We start from the raw sequence: 15881 nt of genomic DNA, 5'->3' as shown, positions 1-15881 counted from the left end.
ATATAAAACTATTCTAATAGCATCGTCATCTTTCGTGAATTAGATAGTAATTATATTAGTCTCTGACCATAACGTAAAGCAGAAAATCAAACTTCCTATTTCTTTCTTTTCGTTACTCTGAACCAGACCCTCCAACTTGAATCTCCCCTTATCGCCATTCCAACTGCTACATACCACCCTCTTTCCGCCATTCCCGACCCTTCCATCCACACTGCTCCATACACCCCCCAATCCCTCCCCAAACGCGCAGACTCTCCCCAAGCGACTGGCGAGCGAGCTTAGCTCTTCTCCCGACGCGGTTCGTCTCTCCTCGCATCAAAAAGTGACCGCCAGACGTCGCGACCGGTCCTCCGCATCGGCGCCGCCGCTGGTACCACAACAAGCTCTAAGAACCGCCGGGTCCTCGACGGCTACGTCAGTCCCGTGTGACGTATCGCGCCTCTTCTTCTGTCAAAATACCTCTCCATCTTCGGGGATAGATTGACATCGGTCGTTACCGGAAATAGGAGTGTTTTTATTTTGCATCGAGAGAGATAATTGTCAACGATGAGGGTGTTGGTTGTGGCGATGGTTATTTGCGCCTTGTGGCTGGTCGGCGAGACTGAGGCCAAGCGTAAGCGAAAGTTCGAGGGCGACTTCGAGTTCGCCGAAGAGGTAAGGAAGATCGCGGCTCTGGCTGTTTTTGTGTGGTTTGTTTTGGTCGTGTAGCGTGAAAGATAGGTAGCGCAGAGGCGGATTCAGGAGTAGAGTGTGTTACAAAAATAAACTTGTAGTCGTATGAACACTATTTTTCTGGTTTGTTTTTGTTGGAGCGTGAAAAATAAATAGCGTAAAACTGAACGAATTCAAAAATGTACATGTATTATTTAACAATCTTTAATTGTAATAAAAAAAAGGTAATTAATGATATAAATAATTCTATATTTTGAAGTTCGTTAAAACAATAATTCTTCTTAATCTAACACTCTCTAAATGCATAGATACGTCTATTTACTTTTTTACATATATTATATTATATACCGGGTGCGTCTCAAAAGTAGCTCACACCTATAACTTTTTTATTTTTACAGTTAAAAAAACGAGATTTGGTATGTTAGTATATGACATAAATTAGGATTGATTGACGTATTCAATTGTTTTCTGTCACTTCCTGTTTCACTGGAAATAACTACAAATTTTGATTTTTAAATGGCACCCTCGGTACTTTTTTACTTTATTCGATAGAAAATAACACTTTGAAAAGAATGACATATCATATGTCAACTTTTGACACTTTCGCATATGGTTTATTTGAAATTATATCTTGCGGTTTGTAACGAAAATTTTACTCGAAATACCAAGTTTGTGATACCAAATTATTCGTAAAAAAATGCTTTCTCCAAATATGCTAATTCGTTCCATTTGAAAAAAATGAAATATGATTAAAAATGCGATTTGAGCATTTTCTAACTGGCCACGACAAGACACTAAAACATTAGAAAATCAAATCTATTTTTCCAAGGCTCCTTGATTAAGAATTAGTATTTTTAACATAACCATGGCACTCTAGATTGAATTTTAAAATTTAATTTTGTTTTAAGCGAGAATGTCAAAAGTTGACATATGATATGTCATTCTATTCAGAATGTCATTTTCTTCGAATAAAATAAAATAATACCGAGAGTGCCATTTAAAAATCAAAAGTTGTAGTCATTTCCGGTGAAACAGGAAGTAACCAAAAACAATTGAATACGTCCATCAATCCTAATTTATGTCATATACTAACATACCAAATCTCGTTTTTTTATCTGAAGAAGTAAAAAAGTTAAAGGGGTGAGCCATTTTCGAGACGCACCCGGTATACATAATATCTACTAAAGAAGGAAAATCACCTCTTGAAATTTGGCCTTGCATTTTTCGAAAACCCTGTATATGATAAACTAAAATTAGATAAAGTCGTATTTTAATGAGAACCGTATTATTTTCACTGTGTTATTAATTTTACTCTTTTGTTTCACTATTGTTTAATTAAGAACTATTGATCATTTAAAATCTGGCTTTAATTAATGGTATTTTATTATCATCAGTGATGAAATAGACATTAACTATTATCCTTATAAAAAGCTATTATATAGTAATTATTAATTCTAAATGCGAATGTATCTAATGATAACTTATAATACCGGGTGCGTCTCAAAAGTGGCTCACCTCTATAGCTTTTTTATTTTTTCAGATAAAAAAACGAGATTTGGTAGGTTAGTATAATATGACATAAATTAGGATTGATTGACGTATTCAATTGTTTTTGGTTACTTCCTGTTTCACCGGAAATGACTACAACTTTTGATTTCTTAAATGACACCCTTGGTATTTTTTTTACTTTATTTGATAGAAAATGACACTCTGAATAGAATGACATATCATATGTCAACTTTTGACATTTTCGAATATGGTTTATTTAAAATTGCAACATGGGGTTCATAATGACAATTTGGCCCGAAATACCAAGTGTGTGGTACCAAATTATTCGTAAAAAAATGCTTTTTCCAAATTTGCTGATGAGCCACCCAAGTTCCATTTGAAAACATTGAGATATGATTAAAAATACGCTTTGGGCATACAAAAAATATTAGACGATGAAATCTATTTTTCTAAGGCTCCTTTATTAAAAACACTGTTCTTAACATATCCACATAAAAAAATCCAGACTAGATAAAATCAGGGGCATTGAAGTATTCTGTATTATACAAAGTGAGTTTCTTACGATGTTTTCTATGGGTATCTCGGAAACTACTGGAGATAGAGAGTCGGTTAAAAGGGGAAAGAATTGCAGTTTTGTGGGGTCATAAACATGCGCCCTTCAGATTTTTCGAAAAGTTCATGGCTTACTAGATATTTCGAAAATAACAAATTTCGGCTATTTCAAAAATTGTCCCTAATTCCATTATAATCTATTTTAGACAAAAAGTTTTCAGATAAAAGTTGTAGATAATCACATCCTTAATGGGCCTTTTTTCTAAAGCCCAATATGACACAAACATATGTTTTTTTTAAATGGACACCATAGTTGGATATGACTTCATAAAAAGCGCCATTTTTTAAGCTTTTCATCGTTATAAGCTATAATATGTTTCTTTCGAAAAATTACTGAGTTATAGAAAATTCTTATCGTTTTTAAACAATTTCACTTAGTTAGCCATGGAAACAAGTTCAATCGTCGTTGCTCTCAGTAATGCGAAAATGTCACATCCAAACTTTGTAAATTAAAATAAACAAAAATTGTAAATATGAATGAATTTCAAATGAAGAACAGCATTTAGGATGGGTTCAACTTTTCTTGCCCATACATTTTCGAGGATACGTGGACCGGTGAACGTTACTTACGTTTTTAAGAAAAGTTAAATTTAGATACTCGCGTATCAATAGAGTGGTTCCAACGTGACTTTCATTATGACACTCCTCCTCATAATGAAAGAAAGATTAAAATTTATTTATATCATAATTATGCAAACTCAAGGATGAGAAGAGTTGGACCAATTGCATGGGCCTCCTCGATCACCCGACCTATCCATTTTAGATTTTTTTCATGCGGTATGGTTAACAACAAGGTTTACAAAACAACTTATGAATTAAGAGAGGCAATCGAAGACGCGGCACTGAAGAAGTTTATTAAAGTCGACCGGCCGTTCTGTGGGAAAAGCTTGTAATTCAGTTTTAAAAAGATGCATTTTATGTGCTCAAATCAATGGCAATTTTTTGGAACATTTGCTAAAATAACTTAAAGTGTATGTAGTGATAACTTAAAGTGTATGTGTATGTATGATGATGTTTTTCTTTAAGTTTTAGTTTGTGTAATGTAAATTGTAAAGAACCGTTTAATAAAATATTCTGAATTTTTTTAAGTTATAAATCATAACAGAATAAGAATACCATACCAACTAAATGAAATTAGTCAAGAAATATAAGAATGGGTTAAAACTCATTAATTTTTCGAAAAAAAAAACATATTATAGCTTATATCGCTGAAAAGCTTAAAAAATGGCGCTTTTTAAGAAGTCATGGCCAACTATGGTTTCCATTTAAAAAAAAACATATGTTTGTGTCATATGTCAAAAATGACAGACTTTAGAAAAAATCGGAGAACACAAACTTATTAGAGATGTGATTATCTACAACTTTTATCGGAAAATTTTTATCTAAAATAGATTATAATGTTATTAGGGACAATTTTTAAAATAGCCGAAATTTGATTTTTACGAAATATCTAAGCCATTAACTTTTTCAAAGATCTGGAAGGCGCATATTTATGACTCCACTAAACTGCAATTCTTTTCCTATTTAAGCGACTCTCTATCGTCCAGTAGTTACCGAGATACCAATAGAGAACATCGTAGGAAACTCACCCTGTATATAGTACACTGCATTCACCAACTAAGAGAATCATATCAATTGTCTCTGATGTAGGATATGTTTGCATTTTTGGCAAATTTCTGAGACATTTTTTTGTTTTAACTGACACAAAATGATAACTAGTTGTTAAAGTTGGACTAATTAGACAGCTATGTTGAAGTAACGTCAGACATATCCCAGCCACCTAGATTTTATCAAATAATAAAGATCTACTCAGATCAAATCATGCAAATCAAAATATCTAGGAAAATCTTTGTTTGAGGGGTAGGCAACCTTAATAGTTCTGAAGAGACACGAATTCTCCATTGAATATCGAAATAATATACTGGGTGTTCCATTTAAAATAAAAGAGTAACATTCTTTTAAATGTGACCATGTAAAATATTAATTTTGTCTTACAATTTTGTATATCTTTTTGGATTAAGTTTTAATTTAATTTAAAGTACAATAGTTAATTTAACTACATATTAGGCTATACCTGGTAAATTACAATTTAGGTAGCTTTTATTGTAATTTAAAAATGGTTCTTTATTTTTAGAAAATGTTAAATATGTCAAAAACTTTACATTTTAGTCATATACTTCTCTTATAAAACTCACCTTTACAACTTTGATATGTAACTTTTTTGGGGAAACCCTGGAGAACTCATATTTTTAAGTGTTCAGAATTAACCTACATATGGTCACAAAATGTAATTTCAATACAAACTCTCGTTCTCCTTGGAGCCTCCGCAGCGTATGAGAGGCGCCACCCTGTATGTGTAAATGTTTAAAAGGATAACCTAAACAATAACTGGTAGTGAATGATGTGAGGATTAATATAGAGGATGACATTTTATGATCGATTTCATTTTATATGTAAATTTATATGGTAAATGTCATCAATTCTGTTTTTTTATTGTACGATGTTACATATAACGATGAAAAAGTTTTTCACAGAAAGAAAAAAATAATTGAAAAATCTATTTATTGCGGAAATACGAGAAAATACGTATTTTAAACATTGAAATTTTTACTCTGAAACTTTTAATTAGCCTTACTCGAGAAAAAGTTTTTTTATTTTAAATCGGCAAAACCCGGAAAGTTTTAATACAAAATCCGCAACTTTATTTAAATGATCGTAACAGAAATCAGTCGCAATTTTACACGATAATACGTTTGGAAAATTACTTTTCGGCTAGTAGCTGTTGCGAATTTAAAGTTGTAAGATACGCGAAATTCTCTAGTTCTACAACACGCTGTACGCTTATGGAATGACCAAAGTTTTTGGCGGATATTAGAGAAGAACAAAGTAATTCCAAGAAAGTTTGCGGTTGTTTTTTTGTGACTGAAATATTGAAATCGATGAAAGTTTTTAGGGATTTGAGATTAAGCATGATAAGCATGATGTTTTGAAGAAATAATGTGGCACTTGCAGACTGTTAGTTGATTTTTTTTTACTTCTGAAAGAGAAAATTCTTGATGTTACATTCCCTGTGGTTCCAACTTTGTACATACAGCGACACTTGAACTATATTATGCAGGGAGGTCCGAATGGTATTCGGCAAATTTCGGCAGCATATTCTGCAGATAAAAATAAGTAAAGAAAGTTCGTATAAATTTGTCCTAAAATGCTTCGTCTCGAAAATACGGGTATAGACATTTTATTATTTTTTTTTCGATTTTCTCCAAATAATTCCTGAAATGTGGGGGGTATTTATTGGGGGACAAGAGAAATTTGATCAGAACGTCAATATGACTTCTACTCGTAGGGGGCCATATTTTTAACTGGTTTGAAGAGGAATAACTTTTCTGCCATACCTGTATAAAATTACTAAGTGAAAAAATATACATTTCCGACATAATTTTTTACATAAAATAGATCTCTTGGTAAAAATTGCTACGACCAAAGATTCTCCAGATATATGGAGTAGCAATAATCAATACATGCGGACATGTTGACTTTTTTATACAGGGTCCGGCAATAGGGCGTTGAGCATCTGTAGCTCCGAGAATAAAAAAAAACTTGGGAATTTTATTTAAGTGCAAACCTAAAGTATGTACTAGGATGTAGAGCACTTTTTAAAAATATAGAGAGTTCTACAGGGTGTCCCCAAAAAAAGTTACATATCAAAGTTGTGTTTTTTGTAATAAATCCCTATATATTAATTGATTTTCCGATTCTGGGGGAAAAATAAAGGTGAGTTTTATAAGAGAAGTATATGACTAAAATGTAAGGTTTTTGACATATTTAATAAATTTTCTAGAAATAAAGAACAATTTTTAAATTACAATAAAAGCTACCTAAATTGTAATTTACCCGGTATAGCCTAATATGCTAAATTAACTATTGTACTTTAAATCAAATTAAAACTTGATCCAAAAAGTTATATATATATTTTGGTCACCTTTAAAAGCATGTTACTATTTAATTTTAAATGGAACACCCAGTATATTATTCCGATAATCAATGGAGAATTCATGTCTCTTCAAAATACTATTAAGGTTGCCTACCCCTCAAACAAAGATTTTCCTAGATATTTTCATTTACAGGATTTGATCTGAGTAGATCTTTATTATTTTATAAAATCTAGGTGGCTGTGATATGTCTGACGTTACGTCAACACAGCTGTCTAATTAGACCAACTTTAACAACTAGTTATCATTTTGTGTCAGTTAAAACGCAAAAAAAATTTCTCGGAAATTTGCCGAAAATGCAAACTTATCCTACAGCAGAGAGAATTGATATGATTCTATTGGTTGGTGAATGCAGTGCGCATTCACCACTTAATAGAATACTTAAATGCTCCTGATTTTATCTAGTCTGTTCTTTTATGGGGATATGTTAAAGAGAGTGTTTACAAAACTCGACCAACTATTGTCGACAACATGAGAGAAATTATTGTAGCTGCTTTTCGAGGTAGAACTCCACATAATGACTTTTAAAATGAAAAGATCCTTTTGAAAAGGCAATCATTTTATGCAGTTAATAGGAAAGGAAGCATTTTGAGCATTTGATTTCATCTAGCTAATTTTTGTCACATAATTATAGGTTTATATCTAGTTTTAATTCTGTAATAATTAAAATATGTTTTAAACGTGTATATTTTTATTACCGTTGAGTATTTTACTCTACAATCTTTAATTTTTGTTAAATTAACAAAAGGTATCCTCACCAATCAACATCCACCCTAGATTTTTTCAAATAATAAAGATCTACTGTCGTAAAATCATAAAAATTATTTTAATTTTTACATACGTACACAATTTCTAGGAAAATGTTTGTCTGCGGGGTAGGCAACCTTAATAATATTTTGAAGAGATATAAATTCCCCATTGAACACCGGAAAATATAATGGGTGTTCCATTTAAAATAAAGGAGTAATTTACTTTTAAAAGTGACTAATGTTTCATATTAATTTTGTCTCACCCTGTATAACTTTTCGGGTCAAATTTCAATTTGGTTTAACATAAAATGGTTATTATAATATTCAATATTACAGTTGAGGGTTGGAACCTTTGGTGTTACACAGCAAAATAAAAAACACTAAATCACCACAATACACCAAAACACTTTTATTTTTACACTGGACGCGCGTTTCGCTAACCATGTTAGCATCATCAGCAGATGATTATAAACTAAAGTACAATCTACAAGTTGAGCGTTTATATACTCGCCCAGTGGGCACCGAGTGGGCGTGGCAAAATCTAGCCAACCGAGTCAGAGCCAGCTGAGCGTAACAGTTAGATTTCCGCCACTAGAGTAGTAGGAACAAAAAACTTGAAGGAATTGGACCGTTGTCTCTGTTCATACTATCTTTACATTTATTAATTCTGATGCTTTCATATGCATCTAATTGCCTGTAATTTGAGACTTGTTTAATTAATTTTAAATTATTAAGATCTATACAATGTTCTTTATCAACAATATGTTCGGCAACTCAAGATTTATCCGGTCTACCATATCTTATCTGAGCTAAATGTTCTTTAAATCTAGTTAATATTGATCTTCTAGTTTGCCCAACATATTTCTGATTACAATCATTACAAGAAATTTCATAAATACCTGACCTTTCCAGTGGAGGTGTTTTATCCTTTGGATTACCTAATAATTGTTGTAATTTATTATTAGCACTATACACAAGTTTATAATTGACATTCTTAAAAATTCCTTTTAGACCACGGGATAACTCTCTATCAAACGGTATCGAAAAAAATTTAGACGTATCTTTCTACACTTGAAAAGTCGAATTTTCAGAAATCATTAATCTATACCTACGTTTTCTAATTAATTTAACATTAAGTGAAGGAGAATATCCATTACACTCAGCTACATTCCTAATGTAATCTCTTTCAATTTCATATCTTTCGTTGGAAAGTGGGAAACTAAGTAATCTATGAACTAAGAAATTTAAACTAGCCATTTTATGTTCAACACTATGATGTGATTCATTAGGAATATATCTGCGTGTGGTCGTATTTTTCCTATAGATATCAAATTCCAGGCAATTATTAGCATTTCTAATAATTAATACATCTAGAAAAGGTAATCTGTCGTTGTTCTCAATTTCATGCGTAAATTTAATGGAAGGAAAACGATTATTTAACTTAGAAATAAAATTATCTATGGTGTCTGAATGTGTGTCAAAAACAGCAAAAATATCATCTACATACCTAAACCATACTCTTGGAAAATACTCAAACTGATTCTTAGCCTCCACTTCAAACCTGCTCATGAATAAATTAGCCAAAAATGGAGACAATGGATTACCCATTGCTGTACCTTCCCGCTGTTCAAAAAAGTTGTTATTAAATTGAAAACAATTTTGTTTCATACATAACGATGTAAGCTTAATATATTCAGTCACAGTTTTGTTGTCGAGACCATTTGCGTTCAGTAATTCCTTCAAGTAGCCTAAAGTATGTGGAATTGGAACACTTGGGAATACGACCACATGCAGATATATTCCTATATTTGGTGTATTGTGGTGATTTAGTGTTTTTTATTTTGCTATAATATTCAAGGTATATAATTATACAAGGTCAACTAATATATACAAGGTCAACTAAAATTTAGGTAGGTGTTATCGAAATTTAAAATTTACTCTTCATTTTTAAAAAATATATGACATATTTCACATAAAATGTGAAATATGTCAAAATCCTTAGATTTTAGGTATATGCTTCTTTAATAAAACTTACCTTTATTTTTTTACTAGAATCCGAAAAACAATTAATATATATGTAGATTGTTCCATTAGAAAAAACACAACTTTGGTGTGCAACTTTTTTGGGGATACCCTGTATAATTCTATATATTTTTATAAAATGCTTTCAGTTAACCTACATATGCTGCCAAAATTTCATTTCGATATAAACTACCGTTCTCCTTGAAGCTTTTGCGGCGTATGAGAGCCGCCACCCTGTATAGCATCTTTAGTTTCATAAAAAAAGTAGTACAGTAACGTGAAAACAGCATCTTACTACCTCTACTCATAAATGAGAAACCCTGTAAAACACACGAAAATGGGACACCCTGTACACTTATCCAAGAACCGCCACTGTCTCAACATACTGTGTATTGATACAACCTTAACATAGTTATTCAATATAAATTATTATACATTATACAAACGTTATAGGATAGCGGTATCTGCAATGTAAATATGATTTAGGGTTTCTGGCAAATAAAAGGAGAGGCACTGCAAGTTTATAAAAGAATGAAACCGCGCCATAAAAGCCATAAATGGTGATAATAAAAGTAGAGACCGGTGTCGAGTAATAATGAATGTTTGAATTTAACGAGGTTTTAAATTATAATGACTCTAATTAGCGCATTACATTGTTTTGTTTTCCTTTTGGGAAATATTCTCTTTATTTATTGTTGCTCGGAAAGGACAAAAGTGAGTTTAATTATCAAGACTAGCACTACTAGCAGTGGGCGTAATAATAAGTAATTCTATTTTCACTCAGCTTCTATGATATTACTTGTTAAAACTTCTACTGATAAAATTTAGTATTCATGGAAAGAAGAAAAAGAATTTTTGTTCTTCTTTTCCAATTTACACACTTAGGACGATTTGGATAGCTATATTGCGTTTTTTTTCAAATAGTTATAATAAATCCTATTTAATAGGATTAGTATAGCAGAATATAGTATCCTAACTCAATATCCTATACAAAAGGATTAGGAAATAACACAATTTATACATACCGTGCTGGCAACTGTTACTCTTGGGTCGGTATTTACATGTGTGGAAGTAAATCGCATAGGGATCTTATTAAGTCGGAGTGAGAGAAATGCGACGGAGTGCTATTGCGGCGTTGCCGGTACGCCTTTCCCTATCAAGTAAAGTAATATTTTTACTTGATATATAAATACTTTTTTTTCGAAAAGATAACTAGATAAAATCATTAGAAATGTTTCTGATCATCTGAAATGGAATTATAAGGATATCTTTAAGGTGTCATTTTTTCTATAACGAGAAAACGACAGTAATCGCGATAATTTAAAAACTCAACTTTTTAACACATAACACGCCATAACTCAAGAAACGCTTTAGGTATTGAAACTTTTTTTATTTTGAAGATAGGATCTTTTACAATATGTTTACATAAGAAAAATTCGATAAGGCTGTTTTTTCCATTCAAAAATTGTAAACAACCCATCTATTTACTTTTAGAGCATAGCAATTTTCAGCAGTCGTGTAATTTTTTTATTGATAAAGATTTTCACTTACTGTCTACGAAGAAAATACAGCAGAAATATTAAGAAAGTTTTTTAAAAAACTACAATCAATTATTTCTAATAGATTTCGAGATATCGATTTTTTTTGAATTCAGAGTTCTAATAGCCCGACCACTGTCGAAAACCAACTCAATTCCACTTATTTTTACCAAAAATGCAAGTGTTTCTAGCTTGCACTTAAAAATTATCAAGCTATAGGGAAAATTACAACGACTCGTTAATAAATAAACAAATAAAGTATCACGGGACGTAATTAAATCGTGAAGCTGAACGCATGATGTACACCTTTCCTTAAAACTTTAATTACCCCTCAGTACCTCTGCCTGTATCCCCTTCCACGTCTCTTAGCAATGCGCACAGTTTCTCGATTAATTTCATATGTTTGGCAACGTGTTTACTGTTCTATCTTTCTTCAGTACATTATAATCGCATTGTACTCTTCTTACATACAGAAATCTCGACCCAAGACTAACCTTTGCCAGCCCTTACTATAATATACTAAGGCTTAGTATATTATAGTCTAAGGAAATAGGCCTTCCAATTAGTGATGTGTCGGTATTTGAATAACGCGATTTTGGAGCGGTATTTTTTTGTAACGCCGTGTCGCGCTCCACAACGAATGGGGAACCTGTTACTGAAGAACGACGATCATAATGACGACAAAATTATAAATTATTTATAATTTGCAAATAAATTATTTATAATCGCTCTTGAAGTTAGCTTGAACCGTAGTAACCGTATAGCGACGTGTTTAGCTCCAGCCGTCGCGATTTCGTCGGTCGCCTACAATAGTTACTGGAACTGTACGTATATAGCGTCGGGCGATCTCGATGGCGACGGCGACGTGTTCGCTCCAGCCGTCGCGCGTCGCGCTCCTAGAGTTGTAGTTCCCTGTATCGTAACTGCTGTAACTGGGCATCGACCTCGGCGGCGCGGCGGCCTACGTCGCTCCAGCCGTCGCGCTACTAGACTTTTAGTTCCCTGTCGCGAACAGAAGTAACTGCTGTAACTGGCTATCGACGCTCGACCTCAGAGGCGGCTTACTTCGTTCCAGCAGTCGCTGGAGCGCTTCTAGGGTTTCGTTTTCGCCTGTAGCGATTGGGTTGGTTACTATTGGCGTTGGTGCTCCCGTCGCTACGTTACTTTTGAAATAGCGATTTTTGGTATGTACTAAGCGTGGTATAAAATGAAATAAAATAAAATGAAAATGTTATTTGCTTTTATACATTTATATAAGTTTTATTGTTCATATCTATTTTTAAGGTCTGATGATGGCTGGAATTGCCGAAACCGGTCACCAATAAAGATTTTTTTTGACAGTGGTTTGTGGGCCTAGGTAGGTAGTATAAAATAAAAGTAGGTACCAATGCCAGAAATACTACATAAGCGAGGACCGCGACACATAGGAAGTTGGAACCTCGATTACAAAATCGCGGTATTTTTCTGGAACGGTTGCTATTGTAACGCGACTCATGTGGAACCGGTATTCCCATAACTACTTCCAATACGAAGTTTTGGTAAAAACATGAATTTTTGATATAAGTTACTTTGAAAGATCTAAACACGAATTGTGAAAGATTTTTTTAAATTCACCCACGAGGAGGGGTGAAATAAATAAATAAAATAATTTTTTCGAAAATTCGGAAAAACGGTAATGACTAGGAAAAAAAGTTCAAATAAAAATTGTAGAGCCTCCAATTTTACATAAAAATGGTCTATACTTTTTTTGCTCAAATCAAAATTAATCGAAATAGTGTGGCTAGAAGCTGGGGGACAGCTTCTATTGATTTTTTTCCTTATCGTTTCTCCGAAATTTGAAAAGAAACATTTATATTTTTCACTTCTTCTCGGGGTGAATTTAAAAAAATCTTCATTGAATTTATAATTTTTCAGCAACTTATATTTTTTTTTAATTCTACTATCATCCCCTAGCTTCTAGCCACCATATCTCGGTTAATTTTGATCTGAGCAAAAAAAGCATAGAGATCATTTCCACGTAAAATTTGACGCTCCACAACATTTATTTGAACTTTTTTCTAGTTTTTATCGTTTCTCCAAAATTTCGAAAAAATTATTTTATTTATTTATTTCACCCCTTCTCAGGAGTAAATATAAAAAAAATCTTGCACAATTCGTTTTTAAATCTTTGTAAAATTATCTGTAAAATTTTATGAATTTTGATATCAAACACTCTATACCTAAAGGCGCATTCTCACGACTCGTCTACTTAGCAAGCATTTTTTATTGGCATACAGGGTGGGCCACCTGACATAAAAAATTATCATAAATCATTTTTTTCAAATGGCAACCCACTTTTTTATCTCACTAATGAAAAGGTTAATTTTTGGAATATAGCCACATGTCTTTTCTTTATGACATAGTGGTTGTGGTAATCACTAAATTTGTCGTTTAGGCTATACAGATTTTTTTGACAGGAAATTTTATTATACTATTTTTTTTTCAAAACCGGTTAATGTTATGGCGCATTCTCACGACTCGTGTACTTGACAAATATTTGTAATTGGTGTACAGGGTAGACATGGTGCGTCCGACATCTATACAAAGTTTCTAAGTTATTTATTATAGAAACTATACAGGGTGGGCCATTGAAAACTTACAATGGCTATAATTCTTAAACCAAAAAAGATATCAAAAAAATAAAAAATACCGTTTCTATAATATCAAGGGGAAATATATATGACGTATTTTTTGAACCACCCCGACCTACCCCTTAGGGGGCACCCCTACTCACTTGAAAATCTTAAACGGCAACACCCCATTTATGGGGCCTTTTTGGAAAGCCCATTAAAAATGCTAAACGATGATCATAAAGTTTTTAGGGTGAAATTGAAAAACTACCCTTACACGAAAAATTAGGTGGACATTAATGAAAAAAGTTTTGGCATAATGAAAAAAGTTTCAGTATAAGTTACAAATTGGGACCCAGCTAAATGAGGCAAATGAGGTAATTTTCAAACCACCCCGACCCACCCCTAGGTGTAACCCCCTCACTTCTAATCTCATCAATGCCATTTTGAAACCATTGCCATTTTGAAGCTAAAAATAAAAAATGTAGATAATTAAAAAGGCAATACAAAGATGTTTTACTAATCGTTCAGCCTAATTTTGCGATAACGCAAATTCTTCGTTATCATCTATTTTTTTTACTTTCAACAAATAGGAGTGCATTTTCAATACTCTTCTGACAGATGTTCGAGGTATACCTGTGATTGATGCCAACTGGCGTGTTGATGCTTCTGGATTGACCGATACCTGACCAATAACTTCTATCTGCATTTCTTCATTCAGTACCCTGGGCCCTGTCCTTTTTTTTATTTTTGACCGATCCAGTTTCTTGAAACTTTAGAATCAAATCTCTAACATAAACGTAACATAACCGTTTCCAAATAGCACATACCTTCAGCACAATAAAGAAAAACTATTTGAATTCTTTCTTCTACAGTATATCTTTGAAATAAGCGAATCAAATAAAGGTTTAAAATAACACCAAATTTGCAAACGATTGAAAATCGATAGAAGATTTTTTAAGAAAACGTTTTAAGATTCCTGTTTGTTGAAAGTAAAAAAATAGATGATAAGGAAGAATTTGCGTTATCGCAAAAATAGGCTGAACGATTAGTAAAACATCTTTGTGTTGCCTTTTTTATTATCTACATTTTTTATTTTTAGCTTCAAAATGGCAATGGTTTCAAAATGGCATTGATGAGATTAGAAGTGAGGGGGTGGCACATAGGGGTGGGTCGGGGTGGTTTGAAAAATACCTCATTTGACTAATTTAGCTGGGTCCCAAAATCACTTTTTTCATTAATGTCCACCTAATTTTTCGTGTAAGGGGTACTTTTTCAATTTCACCCTAAAAACTTTATGATCATCGTTTAGCATTTTTAATGGGCTTTCCAAAAAGGCGCCATAAATGGGGTGTTCCCGTTTAAGATTTTCAAGTGAGTAGGGGTGCCCCCTAAGGGGTAGGTCGGGGTGGTTCAAAAAATACGTCATATATATTCCCCCTTGATATTATAGAAACGGTATTTTTTATTTTTTTGATATCTTTTTTGGTTTAAGAATTATAGCCATTGTAAGTTTTCAATGGCCCACCCTGTATAGTTTCTATAATAAATAACTTAGAAACTTTGTATAGATGTCGGACGCACCATGTCTACCCTGTACACCAATTACAAATATTTGTCAAGTACACGAGTCGTGAGAATGCGCCATAACATTAACCGGTTTTGAAAAAAAAATAGTATAATAAAATTTCCTGTCAAAAAAATCTGTATAGCCTAAACGACAAATTTAGTGATTACCACAACCACTATGTTATAAAGAAAAGACATGTGGCTATATTCCAAAAATTAACCTTTTCATTAGTGAGATAAAAAAGTGGGTTGCCATTTGAAAAAAATGATTTATGATAATTTTTTAATCGCTCAATTCCATGACATCTACGGCCAATATTATATGACATTCGAACAATTTAATGTTTGAAATAGATAGCCTCATATTTTCTCTTTATTCTCCACAGTGGCTGTGGTAATTACTAAATTTGACGATTAGGCTATACAGATTTTCTTTTGACACGCAGTTTCTTCCTCCAAAATTTGTTTTTTTTTCACAAAAACGGTTAATGTTAGGCATGCAGTGCTTGATATCAAAATTCATAAAAATTTACATAAAATTTAAGTATTTAATAAAAAATGGGGATACCCATTTAAAATAAGAAAGTTGCTGTCAACTTCCGGTATTTC

At 32.6% G+C, this 15881-nt stretch overlaps 1 protein-coding gene across 1 annotated transcript in view; it reads left to right on the top strand.

Annotated features, from left to right (window-relative positions):
• The first annotated feature begins 300 nt into the window (after positions 1–300).
• Positions 301–15881, top strand: part of LOC115881334 (proteoglycan Cow) — a 393974-nt gene continuing 378393 nt past the window's right edge. Inside the window, exon 1 of the mRNA XM_030898771.1 lies at positions 301–654. Within this exon, the coding sequence (XP_030754631.1) occupies positions 547–654 (108 nt within the window). The 5' untranslated portion in view covers positions 301–546. The remainder of the gene's footprint in view (positions 655–15881) is intronic.

This window comes from Sitophilus oryzae, unplaced genomic scaffold, assembly GCF_002938485.1.
Source record: "Sitophilus oryzae breed Bouriz unplaced genomic scaffold, Soryzae_2.0 scaffold_1716_pilon_pilon, whole genome shotgun sequence".
In the NCBI taxonomy this organism is placed as follows: Eukaryota; Metazoa; Arthropoda; class Insecta; order Coleoptera; family Curculionidae; genus Sitophilus; species Sitophilus oryzae.
Note: the sequence above shows the minus strand (reverse complement) of the source record. Positions and strands in the feature narration are given on the sequence as shown.